Source organism: Heloderma suspectum, chromosome 10 (genome assembly GCF_057233095.1).
Source record: "Heloderma suspectum isolate Gila_16-S chromosome 10, 16-S_ref, whole genome shotgun sequence".
In the NCBI taxonomy this organism is placed as follows: domain Eukaryota; kingdom Metazoa; phylum Chordata; class Lepidosauria; order Squamata; family Helodermatidae; genus Heloderma; species Heloderma suspectum.
The window spans coordinates 32,675,465-32,698,767 of record NC_139467.1 but is presented as its reverse complement, the minus strand read 5'-3'; the positions used below and the strand labels follow the sequence as shown (position 1 = coordinate 32,698,767).

Sequence of the window (23,303 nt, the reverse complement as noted above, 5' to 3'; positions counted from 1 at the left end):
AAAAGATTGTCTCCAGTCTCGGCTGCCAGTAGAATTTTGCAGACTTTTTTCTTTACCCCCTGAAGAAGGCCTAAAATAAAAAAGGCTGAAACACATTAGGCTTTGTATAATAAACTCTATCTTGCATCCTGAGAACCTGTTTCTCTTCTTTGTGAAAGAATCTAGGAGACTGAATTATGCATCAGTAAGTCCCTGGTTTGAATCTCGCCTCTGCCATAAACTCACTAGGTGAGTTCAACCTCAGCAACCCATCTGCATATGGGGGATAATAATACTGTTTTACCTTAAAGCGTTGTTACAAGGATTACAGGCGGAAGCACTCTGAGCACTTGAAAGTGATAAATCAGCCATCCCCAACCTGGTATCTTCTGGATGCTTTGGTTTTCAACTCCAGCCAGCATGGCCAATGGTCAGGAATGCTGGGAGTTGCAGCCCAAACAACAGGAAAGCACTAAGTTGGGGAAGGTTATGCTATACAATTGCTAAGTATTATTACATAGAAAGATTTCATGGAAGACATTTCCAGGAACTGGAGCATGGGGGGAGGCAGAAGAGGTTGGGGAGAGAAGGAAGTTCAGGTGAATAAAAGCCTGTCTAGCTATACTTGCATCCCCTTCTAGAGGATGCCATTTCTCTTGCTTCCTGGCTTCAGGAACTCCTTCCTGGCCCTAAATATGAATCCCGCCACACCAGTGGAGGCTGGTGGCTCTGATGTCAGTGGGGCAATGAATCCGCTCCAGGTTTCTGTTAGAACCAATCAGAACTTTGCACCATGGATAGTTCCTTTAGAGTTCTGACTGGTTCTGAGTGAAATCTGGAGCAGATTCACTGCCCCACTGACATCGGAGCCACCAGCCTCCCCTCCCCTCCCCCCCTCCAAAGCCAAGGTCTTACCTTTCACATCGAGCAATTTGTCTTCAAACATCTGGCTGCAGATCCTCCCAAAGGAATCGATTCGCCACGTCTGCCGAGGCACTCTGCTCTCGGACCACAGCACCACCTTGGTGCCCTTCCCCGCTGGACCGATCACCTGCAGGCTCATGTTGGGCGCAACCTGAAACCCGAGAAAGGTCAGGTCCGTCCTGGATGAAAGCGGTCATATGGCAAAGGCTCTTGGCCACTGTGGGGACAGCATGCTGGACTAAATAGGCTTTTGGTGGGACCCAGCTGGGCTCTTCTGATGTTCTTATGGGAACAACCCAAAAGTGGTCCACCTCTAGACCAATACTATCTACTCTGATTGGCGGTGGCCAAGGTCTTCCCCATCACTTGGTGTCCAAGGTCCTTTTACTTGGGGATACCAGGGACTGAAGCAGGCAATCCCTGCATGCAAAGTGGGCACTGTATCTGTCATATAGGCAGAAGGAATGACTGTAAGATTCAGAGGCCTCAGACACAACTGTCCTTTATTTATCACACACAGAACTGCAGAACTCAGCAGACGCTCCACTCACTGCTGCTACTCCCAACTCTACAGGAGCTGCCAAGGTTCAAACAATAACTAACCCACAGTACACACACACACACACACACACACACAGATACATAACAGTATCACTGAGCCATGGCTCCTGGCACGAGTTTTTCTTCTATACCACCAGTCCCCATCTCATTCCCTTGCAGGGAAAATCAGTGGAGGCTGGTAGATCTGATGTCAGTGGGGCAATGAATCTGCCGCCCCAATGACATCAGAGCCACCAGTCTCCACTGAGGAAAATGTCATGTGTGAAGCAGCCATAAGATGCCCCATCTTACCCATCCTATTCATCATTCCCTCTATTTGCAATGCTCACGCCATTCATGCTGTTGCCAATGTAAGCAGAACATCGGCATCCCGCCTGGCGCCAACATTGTTATCTTTTCGGCGCCAGGTTAAGACCTTTCTCTTCTAATTGATCCTGGATTTTCTTATGGTTATGGTTGATTGCTTGATGTTGCTTGCTTGAAGTTGTTTTAGATATATGTTGCCTCATGTATATTGTCTGTTCGTGTATTTTTAAAGAAATGTAAGTGGCTTGTAACCCCTGTATTACAGACACGACTGAACGACTGAACAACAACAAAGTGGCTTGTAACCCCTGTATACTGTATTTTTAATGTTTTTAATCTTTGTAAACTGCCCAGAGAGCTTTGGCTATTGGGCGGTATAGAAATGTAATAAATAATAATAATTAATAATAATCCACACACAAGAGGGATGTATCAGCAAGTTTGGAGGAACTTCAAGGTTTGCAAAGACCCAAAATATTTCGGGGGGGGGACCCTTAAGGGGGGGAACTCCCCTCCCCCCCAAAACAGCCTAATGAGGACTGAGCATACCCAGGTGTCACAGAATGCTTCCTGACTGTTCCGGGGGCTGGGGGGAGACTGTTCCGCAGGGTGGGGGGAGATGAGAAATCCAGCAGGGAGGGGCATGGAATGGAGTGACTAGAACCTGGACCAGAAGCACTCTACACTGCAACACTTTGTTGCGGGTTCCCACTTGTTTATGGCACTATTCAGTTACTTCAGTGTTCATTTATTCCATCCTGTTTACCCATATGTGCTGTGGAGCTCAGAGGGGATCAAACTCTTTGAACCTGGGGTTGCTGCTTGGGCTCCTTTGGAAGCAGGCTCAGGCTGCTTTCCATGTTTCCCGAATGCCTCTGTCCCCAGGAAACCACAAGAGAGGAGGAGGGGGGCAGGGAGAAGCCCTTACCTGGTTCTTCATAAGTCCCTCTTCATAGTACCAAACGGAGCTGCTCTTGTCGTTGAGCTCCGAGACCAGAACACGCCCAGCTTTCATGTCCTCAACGTCATCCGGGACAGACAGGAAAGACTTCAGCTCTTCATTTTTCATTCGGAAGTAGATCCGTTTCTGTGGGGGGTGGGCAGAAAGGTGAGATGGGGGTAGAAAGGACAACACCGTATATTAGTTTCCATTGCCTGGGACTGTTAGCTGTGCACATCCCATACTGTGAAGCAATGTGTCTATGGTGTCTGTTTCCAGGGCGGTGTATGTCTGCATGCCTCAGTTCTGCTGGAGCACACAAGAAGTGCAAAATTCAGCTGCAAAATTCAGCTTTCGAAGATCTGCAGATTTCAGCTTTTATTTTTGTTTTTTGATTTTTTTAAAAAAAATAAGAACAAGTTTCTAGCTCCTATGGCTGTGAAGGTATGGCTGAAAGTCTGCAAGTCTGAGACTTTGAAATCTCAAAAGCAAGAGGAGCGACAGCTGAATAAGATTTCCATAGGTTCATGGACGGAACTCTGGTGCCCCTCCACATGGCTTGCAAAACTAGAATTATGCAAGGTAAAAGAAAGTGGACTTTTTCTTCTTCTCAAAATGGCATGATCTACACATGTCACAGATTCCATCTTTTCAGGATGCAAAATCTTGGACTGTCCCATTGCATATTTACTTATTTATTACATTTCGAGACCACTCAATAGCCGAACCTCTCTGGGTGGTTCACAATTAAAACCATAAAATACAAGATGATAAAATACAATATCAACTTTTGAAAGTTTAAAACTACATTATAAAAATAAAAATAATAACCAAATAGAATCTATCTGAGGTACAATGATTTAAAATGCAATACCAGATATAAAACAGAAACTGAAAAACTAAAATACTGTTTGTGGCACACTGTGGACTGGACAGAATGGGTTCATTTCATAGACCATTTCATAAAATCATAGAGTTGGAGGGGGCCTTGTAGACCAGTGGTCCCTAACCTTTTTGGACCACCGGGTACATTTGAGAATTTTAGATACTGCTGTGGACACCTCTACAAAATGCCTAATCAGTGGAGCGCCGCTTTGACATCTACCTGTCACATCTATGGATTTTAAGTTGCGTCTTATTCAGCAAAAACATTTGTTTCATGTCTACTGGACACCACAACGTCTCTTTAATAAGGGATTGTCTAATTCAGCTAATTGCTGGCAGTGCAATACAGCTGATGCTTCTTTTAGACATATGTTTTGGCAATGTCCAGTAGTTGCTTCTTTTTGCGGGGAGGTTATTACCCAGACACATTTTGTACTGGAACAGTCTTTGATAATCACTGATGTGCACGCTCTTTTAAATTATTTACCTGCTTCATGGAAATTAACAAATGGTCAGTATAAATGGATTCTCTGCTCCCTTTTGACAGCTAATAGCCTGATATTACGACATTGGAGGGATAAATGCTCACTTCCTATAATGCAATGGATGGAGGACCTTACAATGCTTTCAACATTTGAACAGATGGCATATAGACAGCACCTTCAAATGGATACTTATTTGGATGTTTGGTCCACTTTTGCTGAAGCCCGTGTGTATTGGCCCCAGGAGCATAACCAAGTCACCTGTAGTGTTAGAGGGGCCTAGAGATCCATAATGCCTTGCTTAAGTTCATTATTAGTGCAATTCCCTTGCTAGTAAGCCTCTGAGCATGTGCAGATGAGTCAAAGGACTGACAGTGCAGCCTAACACATTCCATACTAATGAGCAGAGTGCTTCATCAAGATGTGCCTGGGAAGCGAAGTGTGTTTGTCTTAAAGCTGCAGGTGGCTGTGCTGAGAACCAAGTGCTGTTAGTCTAAGCTGGGAATGAACGCTAGGGGGTGTTTGCTGCTGTCATGCTGCCTCATTGCTAACATGTATGGTATAAAACATTGGGTACGCCTGTGTGCTGTACGTTAATCCATAAACTACTCCTTATAAGTAAACCTGGGTCTGATTTATCACTATCTTGGCCCCTCTAACCTAAGAGTTCAAAGCCCACGGCCGGGGCAATACACCATGTATAATGGCTGGAAAGCTGTATGCATTTCATACAAAACCATGTATATATATTCAAAAATGGGGGGATTTTTTTTTTTTTTAAATTGGGTGTATTTAAAATACCATGTTGGGGATGCCCGTCATAGGCCATCAACCACTGCTTGGAGGAAATCCACAGCTAGACTGTGCCCAGCAGATGGGTGGCTGCCCAGCCTCTGCATGAAGACTTCCAGCAAGGGAGAACCCACCATCTTTGGTTCCATTTCTGAACTGCTCTTCAAGAAGTTTCACAGAGTCCTAGGAGTTGGAAGGGACCTTGGAGGTTATCTAGTCCAAGGCCCAGCCCGACTCAGGATCCAGAGCGCAGGATGCAACTACAGCATCCTTAACAGATGACCATCTGGATGCTGCTTAAATACCTCCAGTGAAGGAGAGCCCAACACTTACAGACAAAGTCTGTTCCACCGCCAAACAGCTGCTACCATTAGGACATTCCTTGTCATGTTCGACCTTAATCTGTTTCCTTGCATTTTCCACCCCCCTTAATTCTAGTCCTGCTGTCTGGAGCGACAAAGAACAAGTCTAGTTCATCTGTTGATTCTCCAAGCACAATGGCATTCTTTTGCCCCTACCCCCCACCTCACCCCACTCATTAGCCTGGAGAACTGAGTACCCACCTGCCTGATGGGGTATAGGGAGCCGATGTGCTGAAGTCCACTGTACGTCACCCAGCTGGTGATCTCCACGCATTCCAGCAGCCACTGGCGGCCTCGGAAGTCGCTGTGTTCACACAGCACCCAGCTGCACATGGGAATTGGCAGGGAAACAAACCACGGGAGGAAAGGCATCAGCACAGATCCTTTCGCTCCTTCTGCATTTATGAGATGGTATATCAGCGGCGCAATCCTATGCATGTGTAGATGGAAAAAAGTCCTGCAACTCCCAGCATGCCCTGGCCAGCTATGCTATGGGAGTTGCAGGACTTTTTTTCCTTCTATACATGCACAGGATTGCGCCTTCAAAAGAGCACAGGTCACATTTGTTGCTTAGACTACAGATGTCAAGGATGATAGCAAAATGCCCAGGATAATCACCACCTTCAGGGATTGGATTGCCCTTGGTAGCCAAGCTGTTCAGGGTGGGACGCTGGGATCTAGAGAAGGACTCCCAGGAAGCCCCATTCTACTAAGTCAGACTATTTGTCTTTCTAGCCCAGGAGTCCTTATTTATTTACACTACTTATATACTGCTCGATATCCTACGATCTCTATGCAGTTTACATTACGGTAGACAGTATTGCTTACTAGATACTGAAAGCCACCTTGAGTATATTGTACGCTGCCTTGGGAAGCCTGCAGTCATGAAAGGCGGCTAAGAAATGCAGTGAATTAAGAAATGAATTTAACTGGCAGCGGCATTCTAGGTCCCAAGGCACAGATCTTTCCCAGCACCTGATCCTTTTAAATGGAGGTGCCAGAAACTGAACCTGGGGCCTCTTGCATGTAAAGCAGGTGCTTCTACCATGGAGCTATGATCCTTCCCCAATCATGCAATGGCCAAGCTTGGGAGAAGCAGCTGAGCGGAGCCTGAGCTCCTTGGACTCTTGGTCATGTTTAAGACTCCACAGGTGTCTTTGGCTTAAAAAAGATCAGAACAGGTGAATCAGCTTGGTGCAATTTGCCCAGCACATTTAGGGGTTTGCACACGTGCCCTGGCAGGGATGTCCCTGCAGGTCAGGGGTGTCAAATTCAAATGGGCTGGAGGGCAGTGCCCTCCACCGCACATGGGCATTTCATTGATTGATTGATTTAAAACATTTGTATCCCTCCCTCTATCATTAAGATCTCCGGGCGGCGTGCAGATAAAATCAATTTAAACCGTACAAAACAATAAATAATTTGAACAGCTAAAAGCATATTGAACCATTAAACAAGCTAATACCAATTAGAAAATCTAAAACGATAAAACAATTAAAACAGTGTGCAACTTTAGGGCATTCAATTAGCCTCAATGGCTTTGGTGAAAAGCCATGTTTTAACTTGGCGCCAAAATGAAACCAATGTCTGCGCTAATCGGGCCTCCAAGGGGAGGGCATTCCACAACCAGGATGCCACAGCAGAAAAGGCCCTCTCCCACGTCCCACCATGGTGTATCAAAAGGGCAAGGATGGGCCCTTTTGATCCCCTGGCCCCTCGGCAGTTGCCCACCCATGCCGACCCCTGACGCCAGGCCTGGCTCCATCATACCTCAGGGAAGCAAACCAGCTCAGGAGACTCAGGGCAGTGGTGGTGGGGGGGCAATGCCACCATTGCCCCACCTCCCAGTATCCATTGCCTGAGGCTACCACTTCACTCTGCCTATTGGTAGGGCCGGCCCTGGCTTTGCCTTGCTAAGGGCACCAACTTTCCAGCCCTGCAGGTGGTTCAGCACTTTGTATGGAATATGATAGGGTTTCCGTAGGCTTCATGTGAAAGCTGCAAGGCCCCCGGGCCTTAGGTTTGACATCCCTGCAACTGAGGGGGGGTGGCGTCGTCGTCAGCATGACACGGCACATGTTATCTTTCCCTTACATTCCACCCTTTACCCGGACGGAGAGCATGTGGTTGTTGAATCCCTCGGCCTGCAGGCTGCGCACTTCACCATTCAGCTCGATCTCCTTCCCTTCGAAACACTCCAGTCCATGCAGGAAGATGGAGGGCTCAGAGAAGAACTATGAAAAAGAGTGACGGCAATGAAGGGCAGGGATGGAATATGGGGGCAGGGGAGAAAGAGCAAGGGCAGAGTAAGTGTGGGAAGGAAAAAGGAGGGTGCCCGGCCAAATAGCAAAGTGCAAGGCAACCTTAAGCACAGGGCAAGCTATGAGTACAGCACCGTAAACATCTAAATTTTCATAAGGATATCCAATTCTGTGATGGGTTTTTTGTGTTCAAATTAAAGATTTCTGAGATAATGTAAACTACTTTGAACATAGCTTCCTGCAATACCAACCAACCTGTGTTTTAAGATCAGTCTGGGAGGCCTTGCGTGTGACCTCAGTAGGGGGAGTGGCCTAGGGTGTGATGACTTGAGGCAGGGCCTTCTCAGTGGTGGCCCCAGGATTCTAGAATTCCCTCCCCAAGGAAGTGCAGTTGGCCCCCACGTTGTTGAGTTTTGGATGACAATTAAAAACATGTCTGTTCACGTGAGCTTTTGGGATATCATCTGGCCCTGGGACCTTATGGTCTCACCCTGCGACCTTACAGCCCCACCCTAGGACCTTGGACTGTGTTATGTTGCAGTTTTAAGGTATATGGTGAGAGCAGGGGGTAAGCAACCTGGTGCATTCCAGAGGTTTTGGACTATAACTCCCTTAAGCCCCAGCCAGCATGGCCAGCGGACAGGGAATTGGGAAATTGTAGAAAAACTCCAGCAACACCAGACAGGCCGCTTAACAAGATCAGCCTCGGATGGCCTTCTCTCTGTCCCATCAGCCAGGACAGCTAGACTGGTGGGGACGAGGGAGAGGGCCTTTTCTGTGGTGGCCCCCACTCTGTGGAACTCCCTCCCTAGGGAACTCCGTCATGCCCCCTCTTTAATGAGCTTCCGTCGTGCATTAAAAACGTGGTTGTTCAGGCAGGCATTTGGGGTGGGTTAGGGTATTTAAAAAAAAATGTTTATGGTAAAATTTTATTGTTTTAAATTGTTTTATGGTGGGTTGTACATCGCCCAGAGTGGCTGGGTGACCAGTCAGATGGGCGATTAATAAATTTAATAAATAAATAAATAAATAAAACATCTGCAAGGGGCCCGGTTGCCTATCCCTGGGCTATAGGCTTTAAACATGTGTATATAGATATATTTAATGTGTTATCATACCGCCTCTGGGTACCTTGGGATAAACTCTGGTATAGAAATAAAGAACAAAAACAACAATTATTTATTATTATGAATATTATTATTAATTACTACTACTGATGAGGAGTGATGATAATGATGATAATAGCAGGTCCAATTTGTTCCTTGTGCATACTATAAGATTTGCCTTTTTAGGAGTGGAAGTCATCTCTCGGGAAGTGGGGTGGTAACGGACAGTGCTAAGGACATTGTGACGAGAGCGTTTGTGCACACACAGATGGAAGCTCTTTAATGAGCTTCTGCCATGCACTGAAAACTTGGTTATTCAGGCAGGCATTTGGGGTGGGTTAGGGTATTTTTAAATAATGTTTTAATGTATAATTTTACTGTTTTAAATTGTGCCATTGTACATTGCCCAGAGTGGCCGGGTGACCAGTCAGATGGGCGATTAAGAAATTTCATTTAATTAATTAATTAATTAATAATAATAATAAGACTCTGTGGTCAGGAGGTGGTCCCCTAAGAACATCAGAAGAGCCCGGCAGGATTAGGCTGAAAGGCCATCTGGTCCAGCATCCTGGTTCCCACCGAAGCCAACCTGAAGCCCACAAGCAGTGGCATAAAGGCCACAGCCCTCCCTACACCCAGTGCCAGCCCCCCATTCTTGGGGGCCCTTGGGCAAGACACCTTCTGTGGGGCCCCTCCCTCAGGGAGCCTCCCTTCTCACCGCCATGGTCGCCCGCTGCTCTCGCTCCTCCTCCTCTCTCTCATCATTGCTTCCGCTTGCTTGCTGGACAGGCCGAGAGCCAGTGAGCAAGGAGGCATCTCCTGCTCCTCCTTCTCACCACCATCGTCTGGGCCAGAGCGAGAGGCAGGTGAACAAGCAGCTTGCAGTGGTGAAGAGAAGGGGCAACACCAGGGGGCTGTTGTTAGTGGGCCCCTCTTGGGGCATGGGCCCTTGGCAGATGACCAACTATGCCTCCCCTTGACACCAGCCCTGCCTCCTTCCTCCTCTGTAATTAGTATTCAGTGGCATGCTGCTACTGAAACTGGAAGTTCTACTTATCTGTCATGGCCAATAGTTATGGCTAGTCCTTTCATCCATACAGGTGTCTAACCCTTTTTAGAAGCTGTTGAATCTTGCCGCCAGCACCATATCTTGTGGCTGGGAGTTCCAGAAATTAACTATGCGCTGTGTGAAGACATGCTTCCTTCTGTCTCTCCTGAACTTTCTCCCAGTCAGTATTGAAACATAAGAAGAGCCTTAAATAAATCGTCAGACAGCACCTCCAGGGCAGCAGGACCAGCAGCCACAACTTACAATGGGGACTTTCTTCAGCGATCGGATGTTGGTGGTGAAGAGGCAACCCATGGAGGTCAACGTCGGATACTCGCCTTCAGAAAGAATGTGCTGCTCTCCATCAAACTGGCGGCCATCATAGAGAATCCAGCTGAAAGGAGTCAGAAAATGGCTTGACTATGTGACTTGCAGGGCAGCAATTCACACTCCAGGCTGCAAATCTGATTCAAACATCTTTCTCTGCCCCGTTCAGTCCCACTCCTGAATTTCACATGTTACGGTGCATACTTCTGGACGCTGATGACAGACAACGGGGCTGTTCACACAATACGCTAACCCACACTCCATGGCTGAGTGCAGGATGTTGTCGAATAGGGTTGTTTGTTGAATCATGAGGTAGCGTGTTGCCTGAACCCAGGACATTTTCCACAGGGTGTCTTGTTAACTATGCAGTGTGGCTTGTTACCCACCTTGAACAACCCAACAACAAACCATGGGTTCTCAAGTGGCTTGTTTGAGAAAAATAAGCCACCCTATGGGAAATGTCCTGGGTTCAGACAATGCATAACCCATGGCTCACCAAACAACCCATGCTCAACCACTGAGTGTGAGCTAGTGTGTTGTGCAAAAAGCTCCAGTAGCTTTTACGATGACAGAGGCAATGGCAGCTCATGGTCTAGGGATATCTGTGGATTTTGTTTGGTCTGCACTTTTAAGCAAACTGGCCTGATTTGCACCCCAGACTAAGAACTGGACTGGAACACAGTAATCCTTCTGTTTTCTCATGGATTCTGTAATAAAGTTTGCAGTGCAAATAATGTATGGAAATGCTTATTTTTGCTTAAAATGTGTACAGCAGTGTATATTTTAGGATAAAATGCATACAAAATGTGCATTGTAAGGTAAAATATGTGTAAAATATGTGTTTTGTGGGGAAAATAGTTTAAAATAATGTGAATATTTGTGCAGTTTTTTTAGAAAAAAAAGAAATTGCAGATTGATGCAGAAATGGGAAGGAATGTATTTATGAATGAACACGCATGAAACAGAAATAGACTGATACCTCCATCCCTACCACAGTTTACATATTTTTTTTCTTTTGTTCACACACCCGCTCCCCCCTGCCGCACACTCATCTTCTGTCAAACAGTTGCTACAAGTTTTATTCAATTCAAGATATTTTTGAACATATTTTCCCATAAAATATGATTTTATATGCATTTTACCCTAAAACACAATTTTTGTACACGTTCTACCCCAAATATGCATTTTTATACACATTTTGGTACTTTTTTTAAAGCCGCAAATGATCTTGCAAAATTCAGAGAAATACACACTCTGAAGAATAACTGTGTCCTGATATGCATGTTATACCAGGAGCTGTGGATTGGATCAGCTTGCTTAAAAAATGTAGACCGAACTAAATCCTCAAACATTTTATTTATTTATTTATTTATTTCTATACCGCCCAATAGCCAAAGCTCTCTCAAACATCCCTGCGTGCACGCATCACTGCACAGAGCACAAGGGATGGTATGTATCGTGAAATATCAGAACACAGTCAAATGTCTATGGCATAAGAAGCAATCCCTCTGTCCCAGCACCTTCCAATGGGCCACAATGAAGGATTGCAAGGAATTCCAGGGAAAAACCACAGTGCTGGAGAGCTTGGGACTTCACATGACTCTACTGAACTTGAACTTTGTTGTAGGGAGAGAGTAAAAGGAAATGCACACCTGTCCATACAGAATGTACAGACAGTCCAAAAGTCAGTCAGTTTCTCCATTAAAGCCAGCCATCTCCAACTTGCTGCCCTCCAGATGTTTTGAACTTCAGCTCCCATTAGCCCCAGTCAGCAGGAATGGCCAGGAATCCTGGGAGTTGTAGCCCAAAACATCTGGAGGGCACCAGGTTGGGGAAGGCTGATTAAAGAAGTACCTGACCCTGTGTGTTCAGATGAATGTGGAACCAGGGTCAATCTCCAGGTTAGGAGAGCAAGGAAGCTTATGAGATCCTAAATTCTTAGAATCAGGACGATGGGTATTCCTCTTCCTGCCATTCCAGCCCATTCTACCATTTACGTTCAGGTGCCCTACTGGTGGAAGGTGATTATTACCTGCCTCCATTGACTCTACAGGAGCGCAGGATGAAGTTCTCTGGAAGCAATGCTTGGTCCTCCGTGAAAGAGACATAGGTCCCTGAAAAGTCTGGATCTGAGAAGAGTTGGATCTGGAGAGCCAAAAGGTCAGATATGAGCAAACTGGGGGATATAACAGAGATGTAGGCATTAAAGATGGGAAAGCCAGGAATATCTATATCCCACAGACTTAACTGGGGGACTGGAAACAAAGCCCTGTGAGGAGAGACTGAAAGAACTGGGCATGTTTAGCCTTGAGAAGAGAAGACTGAGGGGAGATAGGATAGCACTCTTCAAGTACTTGAAAGGTTGTCCCAGACAGGAAGGCCAGGATCTCTTCTCGATCATCCCAGAGTGCAGGGCACAGAAGAATGGGCTCAAGTGACAGGAAGACAGATTCCGGCTGAACATCAGGAAAAACGTCCTGACTGTTAGAGCAATATGACAATGGAACCAATTCCCTAGGGAGGTAGTGGGCTCCCCCACACTGGAGGCATTCAAGACGAGGCTGGACAGCCATCTGTCAGGGATGCTCTGACTTGGATTCCTGCATTGAGCAGGAGGTTGGACTCGATAGCCTTGTAGGCCCTTTCCAACCCTACTGTTCTATGATTCTATGATAACTGCATTTAAGAATAGTAATTCCCTCTCCCCAAGGAATCCTGGAAACTGTTAGAAATAGTGTGATGGGTGTAAGAACCACCCTCACGCCTTGCTTCTAATGTCCAGCTGCTCACCTTAGAAACGAAGTGTAGACTGTGTTCCCCAACCTGGGAGGGACAGAGAGAGAGAGAAGTGGTGCATGATATCTTTAGGCAAGGCTAGAGAAATGCATGTTGCATACTTGATCAGATGGTCACAGAGACCACATCACTAAACCCTTGCATCCGCTATCGTGATGACCACCAAGATAGATGGCTTTAGAAGGGCATTTGACAAATTCCTGGAGGCTGAGACTCTCAATGGCTGCAAATTGTGATAGCAATATGCTCCCTCCAGAATCAGAGGCAGTATGTGAGTATCATGAGCGAAGGAGGTTTGAACCAGGGTCTCCCCGCTTCAAATCCAGCACTCTTCCAACAGTCTTCTAGCCACTAGACCACATTAGCTTTTTAAAGTGTCCTCACAGAGATACGTGTCCCATTTTTATGCATGCCTCAGGGCACAGATTTTGCAAAAGTGGCCCTATCACAAGGCAAGGTGAAGTGGCCATCTCAGGTGGCAGGTTTGGGGTTACCATTAAGGGTGACAGAGTGAGGGACAGATAGATCAGCCCAATGGGGCATAATCCTCCAGGAAGTTTTCTTGCCTATGCCCCAATAGAATGAAAGGGAGCTATGCAATATTGGGGCACAACTGTGGTGTCTCAATGGGACATTCTATGTTGCTCTGATATTATTCTACTCCTCAATTTAATGTAAATGTTTTTGGGGGTTTTTTGCACTATTAGGTTTGGAGGTTTATTAGTACGGCTGAGCCAAAAAGTGACACTCAACTTTGCCACCCTTTTTGCATGGTGTGAAATATGGGGTGGATTTTGGTGATTTGGGGCAGTGAGGAACAATGACGAACAGTGCAAAGAGGGACAAAATGTGCTGCAAAGTTACTGGCAGCCATCACATTGACAGAGACCCAGCAGCTGGCAGGAGCCACTACTCCAACCCAACCCCCCACACGCACACCCAAAAGACTGCAGAGTGATGGCAGGAAGCATTACCCTCACTCTGAAATATGTTCATAATAAACTGTTGTCATGAAGCCTAATCAGAGTGAGGGCAATGCTTTCTGTCCTCACTCTACAGCCTGTTTGGGAAGTGGGACTCTCAGGACTGTGATCACTGCTGCTTCTGGGACCACAAAACAGGCTGCAGCAGCGAAAAAGGTGAGCCGGGGATGGGGAGAGGTGGTTTGGCAAAACCTTTCCCCACCATCCCAGATCTCCCCTCGCTTTTGAGCTGAAAAAGTTCAGCCCAATTTATTGCATTGTTCCTCGATTGCTCCCCACCCCTCCAGTTTGGGTTCTTACAAGCACATATGTCACCACCACCACCACCACCACCACCCATTCCAGCAGAGATGAGAGGGGAAGCAGGGCCACTCCACCAGCCCTGCTGAAAGACAACTTAATTGTTTCCTCTTCCCTCCTCATCCCTTTTCCTTGTGTGTCATGTCTTTTTAGATTGTAAGCGTGCGGGCAGGGATGGTCTTGTTTTACTGATTGCACACAAGCCACTCTGGGAGCCTTTTTGGCTGACGAGCGGGATTTTAAAAGATACTTTAAATAAATAAATATGTGAACATAAGGTGAGCACAGGGGAATATTGGGACAGAGGGGTGGCATCTGCTTGACAGATTGCTTTTTGAAAATGGAATGGACCTCTTACTTAGAAGCAGTGGAGCGAGCAACACACCACCCTATATGGAAACACAAGACAGAAGGAAACATGAACCCCTTGCTTGGAGACAAGTGGGTTTGGGGACATGGTTTATGAACAGCGGATAAATGACTGCAGAGTTCTGGATTCTTACCTGTAGGATAGGTTGCACCGAGGAGATCTGGCAGTTGGTTGCTCCCCAGTCTTCACAGTTGCGGTAAACTCCTTTTTCCAGAATATACTGCTCCCCCATGAAATTCTTGTCTTCATAGGCCACCCACCTGGACACGGAAATGCTGACAAGATTATCTCTGGTTCTTAAGATCCAGTTCCCAAAGCATCCCCCAGCCCATTGCGTGTTTTGCAGATTCTTTCCCCTAGCAGCCCTGATGCGCAAAATCTCTACCTACAATTCTTAACGTGCACAGGCATCGCTCCACTTCTCAGTCCCTCTAGCCTATCCTTCCCCAGGTGAGTCAGACCACCACAGACCATTGGTCCATCTAGCCCAGTATTAACTGGCAGCGGCTCTCCAGGGTTTCAGGCAAGAGTTTTTCCAGGCCTACCTGGAGATGATGGGAATCGAACTTGGGACCTCATTTATTTATTTACAATATTTATATACCACTCCAGATCACAGATTTTGGAGTGGTGAACAACAAAATAAAAGAACAAAACCCCATAGTTAAAACAAGTAAAATGTTTAAAAAACGTTTTATGTTAAAATGTTAAAACCTTCTGCATGGGGCAAAGTTTGAATGCTGAAGGCAATGGCGGCGTGATCTTGGAGCTCCCTGCCCTCAGGAAATATTTGAAGCCGAGAAAGGTTATCTAAAAAGAAAACAACTCCTGGAAACAAAATTCTAGATAGCTGTTAATGAATCTATCAGGGAGAATGGAGAGTGGAATAAAATACTTCTTTAAATCAGCAAGGAAGCTCGGAGAAGAAGTCAAGCTTGGTGGAATGGCGGTATTGAAAGAAGAACTGACCAAGCAATTTAACAACACTCAAACAAGATTTATTGACTGCTTGGAAGGAAATACCAGAAGCTAAATTGGAGCAACTGCATGAGAGGATGAAAGAAACAGAAGCGGCAGTTTCAGAGAATGCAGACAGGCTTGACGCACATGAGGTACAAATTAAATCTTTAAGAAAGCTAATTGAAGAGAATAGCTTAAAATGTGAAGATCTGTCCAATAGAAATTATAGGAAAAATGTGCATATTTGTGGAATTATGGAGACTGCAGAACGAGAATCTGTTAAAGAATTTATAGTGAAATGGCTTACAGCCTGCATGTAAAATAGAGATGGACAATCTTGAAAGAGCTCATTGGGTGCTAGGACCCAGAAGGTAAAAGCAAGCATTCCACAAGATATAATAATTTGTTTTGTAAACTTTTCTTTAAAGGAGAAGATAATGAAAGAAATATGGCTAATGAAAGAAATAAAGTATATGGACATGCCTGTGATGTTTCTACAAGACTCAGCCCCAGAGATGCCACAGAAAAGCTAAAATCTAGGTGCATTTACAAGAAAACTTTGAGAAGAAGGAATTAAATACTGTATTTCTGGGGCTACCCTTTCAAACTGAAAATAATATATAAAGGGAAAACATCTGGTAACAACTAAATCTGGAATCAAGGGACAGTTCTGAGAGTTAAAGACAGAAATCCCAGAAGAAGAAAAAGGGGAAGAAAGGACTGTAGATGACCAGACAGATGTTTCAGATGATGGGGGGGAGGAGATATGGTGGCCGATGACAAGCATAAGAGGAAATAAGAAAGAGAAAAAGATAACAAATGTTTCTGCAAGAGTTAAGGGAGCAGCCTCGAAGGAAAAAACAATGAAAGGAATAAATATGGATTGAGTCATAAACAGGAGGAGATGAAATAATTATTGGAAAAAAAGGAAAAGTAAAACAAACAAACTGAGGGCAAGGGAATCTAAGGCAAGGAGCCAGGTTAGGAAGAAAGAAGTTGGTGGACCACCCCAGAGAGGATAAAGAAGTTTAGTTATCTTCTCATATTGTTCCAGCTTTCTCTTCTCTGTCTCTGACTGTGTGTGTGTGTGTGTGTGTTTGTGTGTGTGTCAGTGTGTATGTATTTCTGTCTCACAACTTTTCTCTCTAAATTTGTAAATCTGTCTAAATATCCTGTGTGTTTATATAAGAGAGTATTGTTACACTACAGCGATAAGCTTTGGAGATAAGAGTAGGGAGGAGGAAATTAAAAAGAACTGAAGGAGGCATTGGCTCTTGGAAGCAGGAGCAAAGAACCTTTCAGGAAGGGGGGAAAGGGGGGGAAATTGGGAGGGACTGGAAAGCTTTTAGGAGAAAAGAGAAAAGTAGAAGAAAACTTAAAATAAATATGGTACAGCGTACATCTCTGAATATAAGAGGAGAAGGGGGTGGGTAAAACAAACTCAAATGTATAAATTGATATCTGAAATTAAGCCTGAGATACTATTTTTGCAAGAACTCCACAAACCAAAGACAAACATATTGGGCAGCAGACAATGGGGACATAAATTCTTAGCTCCAGGATCTAGAAGAGCAAGGAGGGTAGGGATATTAATTAATAAGGAGATAAATTTTCAATTAAAAATGATGAAAGATAAAAGGGGAGATATTTGTAGAAGGGATTTATAATAACAAAGAGTTAATAACATTGACATCAGTGTATAGCCCTAACACGAATCAATTAAATTTTCTACAGAAGACCTTAGCTAAAGTTAACAGATTCTCAAAATCAGAAAAAAATCATTGCAGGAGATTTAAATTGGAATCTGTAGGGAGCAACACCAGTGGGTGATACGAAATGAAGAACAATGTTAAAGCAGGACAGGAGAGTATCCCGGTATATGGAGATTTTGAAAAAATATGGTATTTATTATGCATAGATTGAAATAAACCTTAATGACTATAGTTATGCATATTTTTCAGAAGCATATAAAAGTTTCAGTAGGTTGGACACAATTTTAATGACAAAAACTTTCTTACGAACACTTAAAAATGGAAATTGGACAGCTAAAAGTAACAGATCATGCCTTAATTAAAAAGTATGTAGAGATGGACCAAGAAATTAGAAGGGATTATATATGGAGATTGAATCCCATATTATTAACTAAGGAAGATATTAAAGCTAGGATAAAAAGGAATATAGAAAGATATTGTGAACAAAATAAAACAGGGGAAACAACAGAAACAATTAGATGGGAAGCGGGCAACGCAACAATAAGAGGGGTATGTATAAAAGAGAAATTTAATAAATAAAAAGGAGAAGGAGAAGAAGGAGAAGGCGAAGGAGATACTGGATCAAGAAATTAGCAGATTAATGGAGCAGTACGAGTACTGTGGTCAGACTAGAATCAGAAAAGAAATGGAAAAATTGAGGAAAGAAAGAGAGGCATTAGAAATAAAACAATGATAGACATGTTATTTCTAATGTCTCTTTTTTTCCTCAATTTTTTGAGGAAATTTTGAGGTATTACGAGTTTACAGGAAAAAGCTCAAAATTGTTGGCGAACAGAGTCCAGAAAAAGAGAACTAGGAACAAAATTTTAGCTCTGAATACAAAAGAAGGAAGTAAAACATATGATCAAAAGGAAATGGGAAAATTATTACAAAGTTATAATAATATATTTATGAAGGGAAACAGAGAGAAATAAAGCAGATTCACGAATATCAAGACAAAACAAAAATACCACCACTAAAAGAAGAACAGAAACAGTTATTAGAAGCTGAGACAGGAGAAGAGGAGATTAAAGAAGCTATAAAAGAACTAAAAAATAATAAATCACCAGGCTGAGATGGGTTTATGGGTGAGTTTTATAGAGCATTTGTGGATGTGTTGGTGCCACAACTGACACAAGCTATAGTAACACCGATAACCAAATTAAACAAAGATAAATGTAACCTGAACTCCTATAGACCAGTATCTCTACTGAATGTGGATTATAAGATATTTACTAAAATATGGGCAAAATGCCTGAAAGAAGTTATTAATGACTGTATAGGTTCAAATCAATAAGTTTTTGGGTTTTTTTAAAGATTTATTGCAGTTCCAATTAGAAAAGCATTTAGTATGATTAATATTTGTAAGACAAGAAAGATCCCGGTTGTAATAATGACACTTGATCTTTACAAGGCATTCAATACGGTTAATCCAAAATTTATATTAAGTCTGCTAAATAAGTATAATTTGGGGATAAGTTTAAACATATAATAGAGGCAATATACATACAAACAGCAGCAAAAATAAGGTACAATGGATTAGAGACAGAAGAAATAAGGCTTAATTCAGGAACAAGGCAGGGTGCCCCCTTCCACCACTTTTGTTTACAATGGTAATTGAGTTTCTGGCTGACAGAATAAGGGGAAATAAAGATATTAAAGGGCTACTCATATGCAAGAGAGAATTTAAACTAAATCTATATGTGGATGACATTTTATTTACATTAGGAAATTCAGAAAAGGGAATAAAGGAATTGATAAGAGAATTAACAGAATTTCAACAGGTGGCAGGACTAAAGGTAAATACAAAGAAATCAAAGATGTGTTTGAATATAGGGCCATAGGAACAAATATAAATTTCAAAAATGACAAGTATTCCCTTAGTAACCAAAGCATTTAGATATTTAGGAGTTCAAGTCCCTAAAAGACAGCAGGATGTGCTGAAACTAAATTATGGGAAGCTATGGAAATAATTCCCCTTCATGGATCACTGCCTTGTTGTGGCGAAGGGGCTTGAGTAACTCAGTGAAGCCATAAGCTATGCCATGCAGGGCCACCCAAGACGGACAGGTCATGGTGGAGAGTTCTGACAAAATGTGGTCCACGGGAGAAGGAAATGGCAACCCACTCCAGTATTCTTGCCAAGAAAACCCCATGGAATGTATCACAAGGCTAAAAGAGATGACGCCGGAAGATAAGCCCCTCAGGTCGGAAGGGGTCCAATATACTACTGGGGAAGAGCAGAGGGAATTTCCAAGAAGCGCCAGAAAGAGCGAAGTGGCTGCGCCAAAGCCGAAAGGACACTCAGCTGTGGATGTGTCTGGTGGTGAAAAGAAAGTCCAATGCTGTAAAGAACAATATTGTTTAGGAACCTGGAATGTAAGATCAATGAATCAAGGTAAGCTGGAGGTGGTCAAACATGAGATGGCAAGACTGAACATCGACATCTTGGGAATCAGCAAACTAAAATGGACAGGCATGGGCGAATTTAATTCAGGTGACCATCATATCTACTACTGTGGGCAAGAATCCCTTAGAAGAAATGGAGTAGCACTCATAGTCAACAAAAGGGTGGGAAAAGCAGTACTGGGGTACAATCTCAAAAATGATGGAATGATCTCAGTACAAATCCAAGGCAAACCATTCAACATCACAGTAATTCAAGTCTATGCCCCAACCACTGGGGCCAAAGAAGCAGAGGTTGATCGGTTCTATGAAGACCTACAAAACCTTCTAGAACTAACACCAAAAAAAGATGTCCTCTTCATCATAGGGGATTGGGATGCTAAAGTAGGAAGTCAAGAAATCATTGGGATAACAGGCAAGCATGGCCTTGGTGTACAAAATGAAGCAGGACAAAGGCTAATTTTTTTAGTTTTGCCAAGACAACACACTGATCATAGCAAACACTCTTTTCCAACAGCACAAGAGGCGACTCTACACATGGACATCACCAGATGGTCAATATCGAAATCAGATTGATTATGTCCTTTGCAGCCAAAGATGGAGAAGCTCCATACAGTCAGTAAAAACAAGACCTGGAGCTGACTGTGGCTCAGATCATGAGCTTCTTATTGCAAAATTTCGGCTTAAATTGAAGAACGTAGGGAAAACCACTAAACCATTCAGGTATGACCCAAATCATATCCCTGATGAATATACAGTGGAGGTGAGGAATAGATTTCAGGGATTAGACCTGATAGACAGAGTGCCTGAGGAACTATGGACGGAGGTCCGTAACATTGTTCAGGAGGCAGCAACGAAATCCATCCCAAAGAAAAAGAAATGCAAGAAAGCCAAGTGGCTGTCTGATGAGGCTTTACAAGTAGCTGAGGAAAGAAGGGAAGTGAAAAGGAAGGGAGAAAGGGGAAGATATATCCAACTGAATGCAGATTTCCAGAGAATAGCAAGGAGAGACAAGAAGGCCTTCTTAAATGAATAATGCAAAGAAATCGAGGAAAACAATAGAATGGGAAAGACAAGAGGTCTTTTCAAGAAAATCGGAGATTTCAAGGGAACATTTTGTGCAAAGTTGGGCATGATAAAGGACAAAGAAGGCAGGGACCTAACAGAAGCAGATGAGATTAAGAAGAGGTGGAAAGAATACACAGAAGAACTATACAGGAAAGATCTTAACGTCCCTGGTAGCCATGATAGTGCGGTCACTGAACTTGAGCCGGACATGCTAGAGAGTGAAGTCAAGTGGGCCTTAGGAAGTATTACTAACAACAAAGCTAGCGGAGATGACAGTATTCCAGCTGAGCTATTTAAAATCCTAAAAGATGATACTGTTAAAGTGCTGCACTCAATATGCCAACACATTTGGAACACTCAACAGTAGCCACAAGACTGGAAAAGGTCAGTTTACATTCCAATTCCAAAGAAGGGCAACGCCAAAGAGTGTTCAAACTACCGCATAATTGCGCTCATTTCACATGCCAGCAAGGTGATGCTCAAAATCCTACAAGCTAGGCTGTGAACCAAGAACTACTGGAAGTACAAGCGGGGTTTTGAAGAGGCAGAAGAACTAGAGATCAAATCGCCAACATTCGCTGGATCAGGGAGAAAGCAAGAGAATTCCAGAAAAACGTCTATTTCTGCTTCATTGACTACGCTAAAGCTTTTGATTGTGTGGATCACAACAAACTGTGGCAAATTCTTAAAGAGATGGGAGTACCAGACCACCTTACCTGTCTCATGAGAAACCTCTACGAGGGACAAGAAGCAACAGTAAGAACCGGACATGGAACAACCGATTGGTTCAAGATTGGGAAAGGAGTACGACAAGGCGGTCCCCTTCATGGATCACTGCCTTGTTGTGGCGAAGGGGCTTGCGTAACTCAGTGAAGCCATAAGCTATGCCGTGCAGGGCCACCCAAGACGGACAGGTCATGGCAGAGAGTTCTGACAAAATGTGGTCCACTGGAGAAGGAAATGGCAACCCACTCCAGTATTCTTGCCAAGAAAACCCCATGGAACGTATCACAAGGCTAAAAGAGATGACGCCGGAAGATGAGCCCCTCAGGTCGGAAGGTGTCCAATATGCTACTGGGGAAGAGCAGAGGGTATTTCCAAGTAGCGCCAGAAAGAGTGAAGCGGCTGCGCCAAACCCGAAAGGACACTCAGCTGTGGATGTGTCTGGTGGTAAAAAGAAAATCCGATGCTGTAAAGAACAATATTGTTTAGGAACCTGGAATGTCAGATCAATGAATCAAGGTAAGGTGGAGGTGGTCAAACATGAGATGGCAAGATTGAACATCGACATCTTGGGAATCAGCGAACTAAAATGGACAGGCATGGGCGAATTTAATTCAGGTGACCATCATATCTACTATTGTGGGCAAGAATCCCTTAGAAGAAATGGAGTAGCACTCATAGTCAACAAAAGGGTGGGAAAAGCAGTACTGGGGTACAATCTTAAAAATGATAGAATGATCTCAGTACGAATCCAAGGCAAACCATTCAACATCACAGTAATTCAAGTCTATGCCCCAACCACTGAGGCCGAAGAAGCTGAGGTTGATCGGTTCTATGAAGACCTACAACACCTTCTAGAACTAACACCAAAAAAAGATGTCCTCTTCATCATAGGGGATTGGAATGCTAAAGTAGGAAGTCAAACAATCACCGGGATAACAGGCAGGCATGGCCTTGGTGTACAAAATGAAGCAGGACAAAAGCTAATAGAGTTTTGCCAAGAGAACATGCTGATCATAGCAAACACTCTTTTCCAACAGCACAAGAGGCGACTCTACACATGGACGTCACCAGATGGTCAATATCGAAATCAGATTGATTATGTCCTTTGCAGCCAAAGATGGAGAAGCTCCATACAGTCAGTAAAAACAAGACCTGGAGCTGACTGTGGCTCAGATCATGAGCTGCTTCTTGCAAAATTTCGGCTTAAATTGAAGAACGTCGGGAAAACCACTAAACCGTTCAGGTATGACCTAAATCATATCCCTGATGAATATACAGTGGAGGTGAGGAATAAATTTCAGGGATTAGACCTGATAGACAGAGTGCCTGAGGAACTATGGACGGAGGTCCGTAACATTGTTCAGGAGGCAGCAACGAAATCCATCCCAAAGAAAAAGAAATGCAAGAAAGCAAAGTGGCTGTCTGATGAGGCTTTACAAGTAGCTCACGAAAGAAGGGAAGCGAAAAGCAAGGGAGAAAGGGGAAGATATACCCAACTGAATGCAGAGTTCCAGAGAATAGCAAGGAGAGACAAGAAGGCCTTCTTAAATGAACAATGCAAAGAAATCGAGGAAAACAACAGAACGGGAAAGACTAGAGATCTCTTCAAGAAAATTGGAGATCTCAAGGGAACGTTTTGTGCAAAGACGGGCATGATAAAGGACAAAGAAGGCAGGGACCTAACAGAAGCAGATGAGATTAAGAAGAGGTGGCAAGAATACACAGAAGAACTATACAGGAAAGATCTGAATGTCCCTGATAGCCATAATAGTGCGGTCACTGAACTTGAGCCGGACATGCTAGAGAGTGAAGTCAAGTGGGCCTTAGGAAGCATTAGTAACAACAAAGCTAGCGGAGATGACAGTATTCCAACCGAGCTATTTAAAATCCTAAAAGATGATGCTGTTAAAGTGCTGCATTCAATATGCCAACAAATCTGGAACACTCAACAGTGGCCACAAGACTGGAAA

At 43.9% G+C, this 23,303-nt stretch overlaps 1 protein-coding gene across 1 annotated transcript in view; it reads right to left on the bottom strand.

Moving 5' to 3' along the window:
* Positions 1 to 23,303, bottom strand: part of CRYBG2 (crystallin beta-gamma domain containing 2) — a 62,373-nt gene that overhangs the window by 3,188 nt on the left and 35,882 nt on the right. Inside the window, exons 11-18 of the mRNA XM_084814409.1 lie at positions 14,556 to 14,682; positions 12,764 to 12,796; positions 12,006 to 12,118; positions 9,911 to 10,040; positions 7,326 to 7,465; positions 5,433 to 5,556; positions 2,699 to 2,857; positions 895 to 1,054 (exon numbers count right to left, since the gene is read on the bottom strand). Of these exons, the coding sequence (XP_084670535.1) occupies positions 895 to 1,054; positions 2,699 to 2,857; positions 5,433 to 5,556; positions 7,326 to 7,465; positions 9,911 to 10,040; positions 12,006 to 12,118; positions 12,764 to 12,796; positions 14,556 to 14,682 (986 nt within the window). The remainder of the gene's footprint in view (positions 1 to 894; positions 1,055 to 2,698; positions 2,858 to 5,432; positions 5,557 to 7,325; positions 7,466 to 9,910; positions 10,041 to 12,005; positions 12,119 to 12,763; positions 12,797 to 14,555; positions 14,683 to 23,303) is intronic.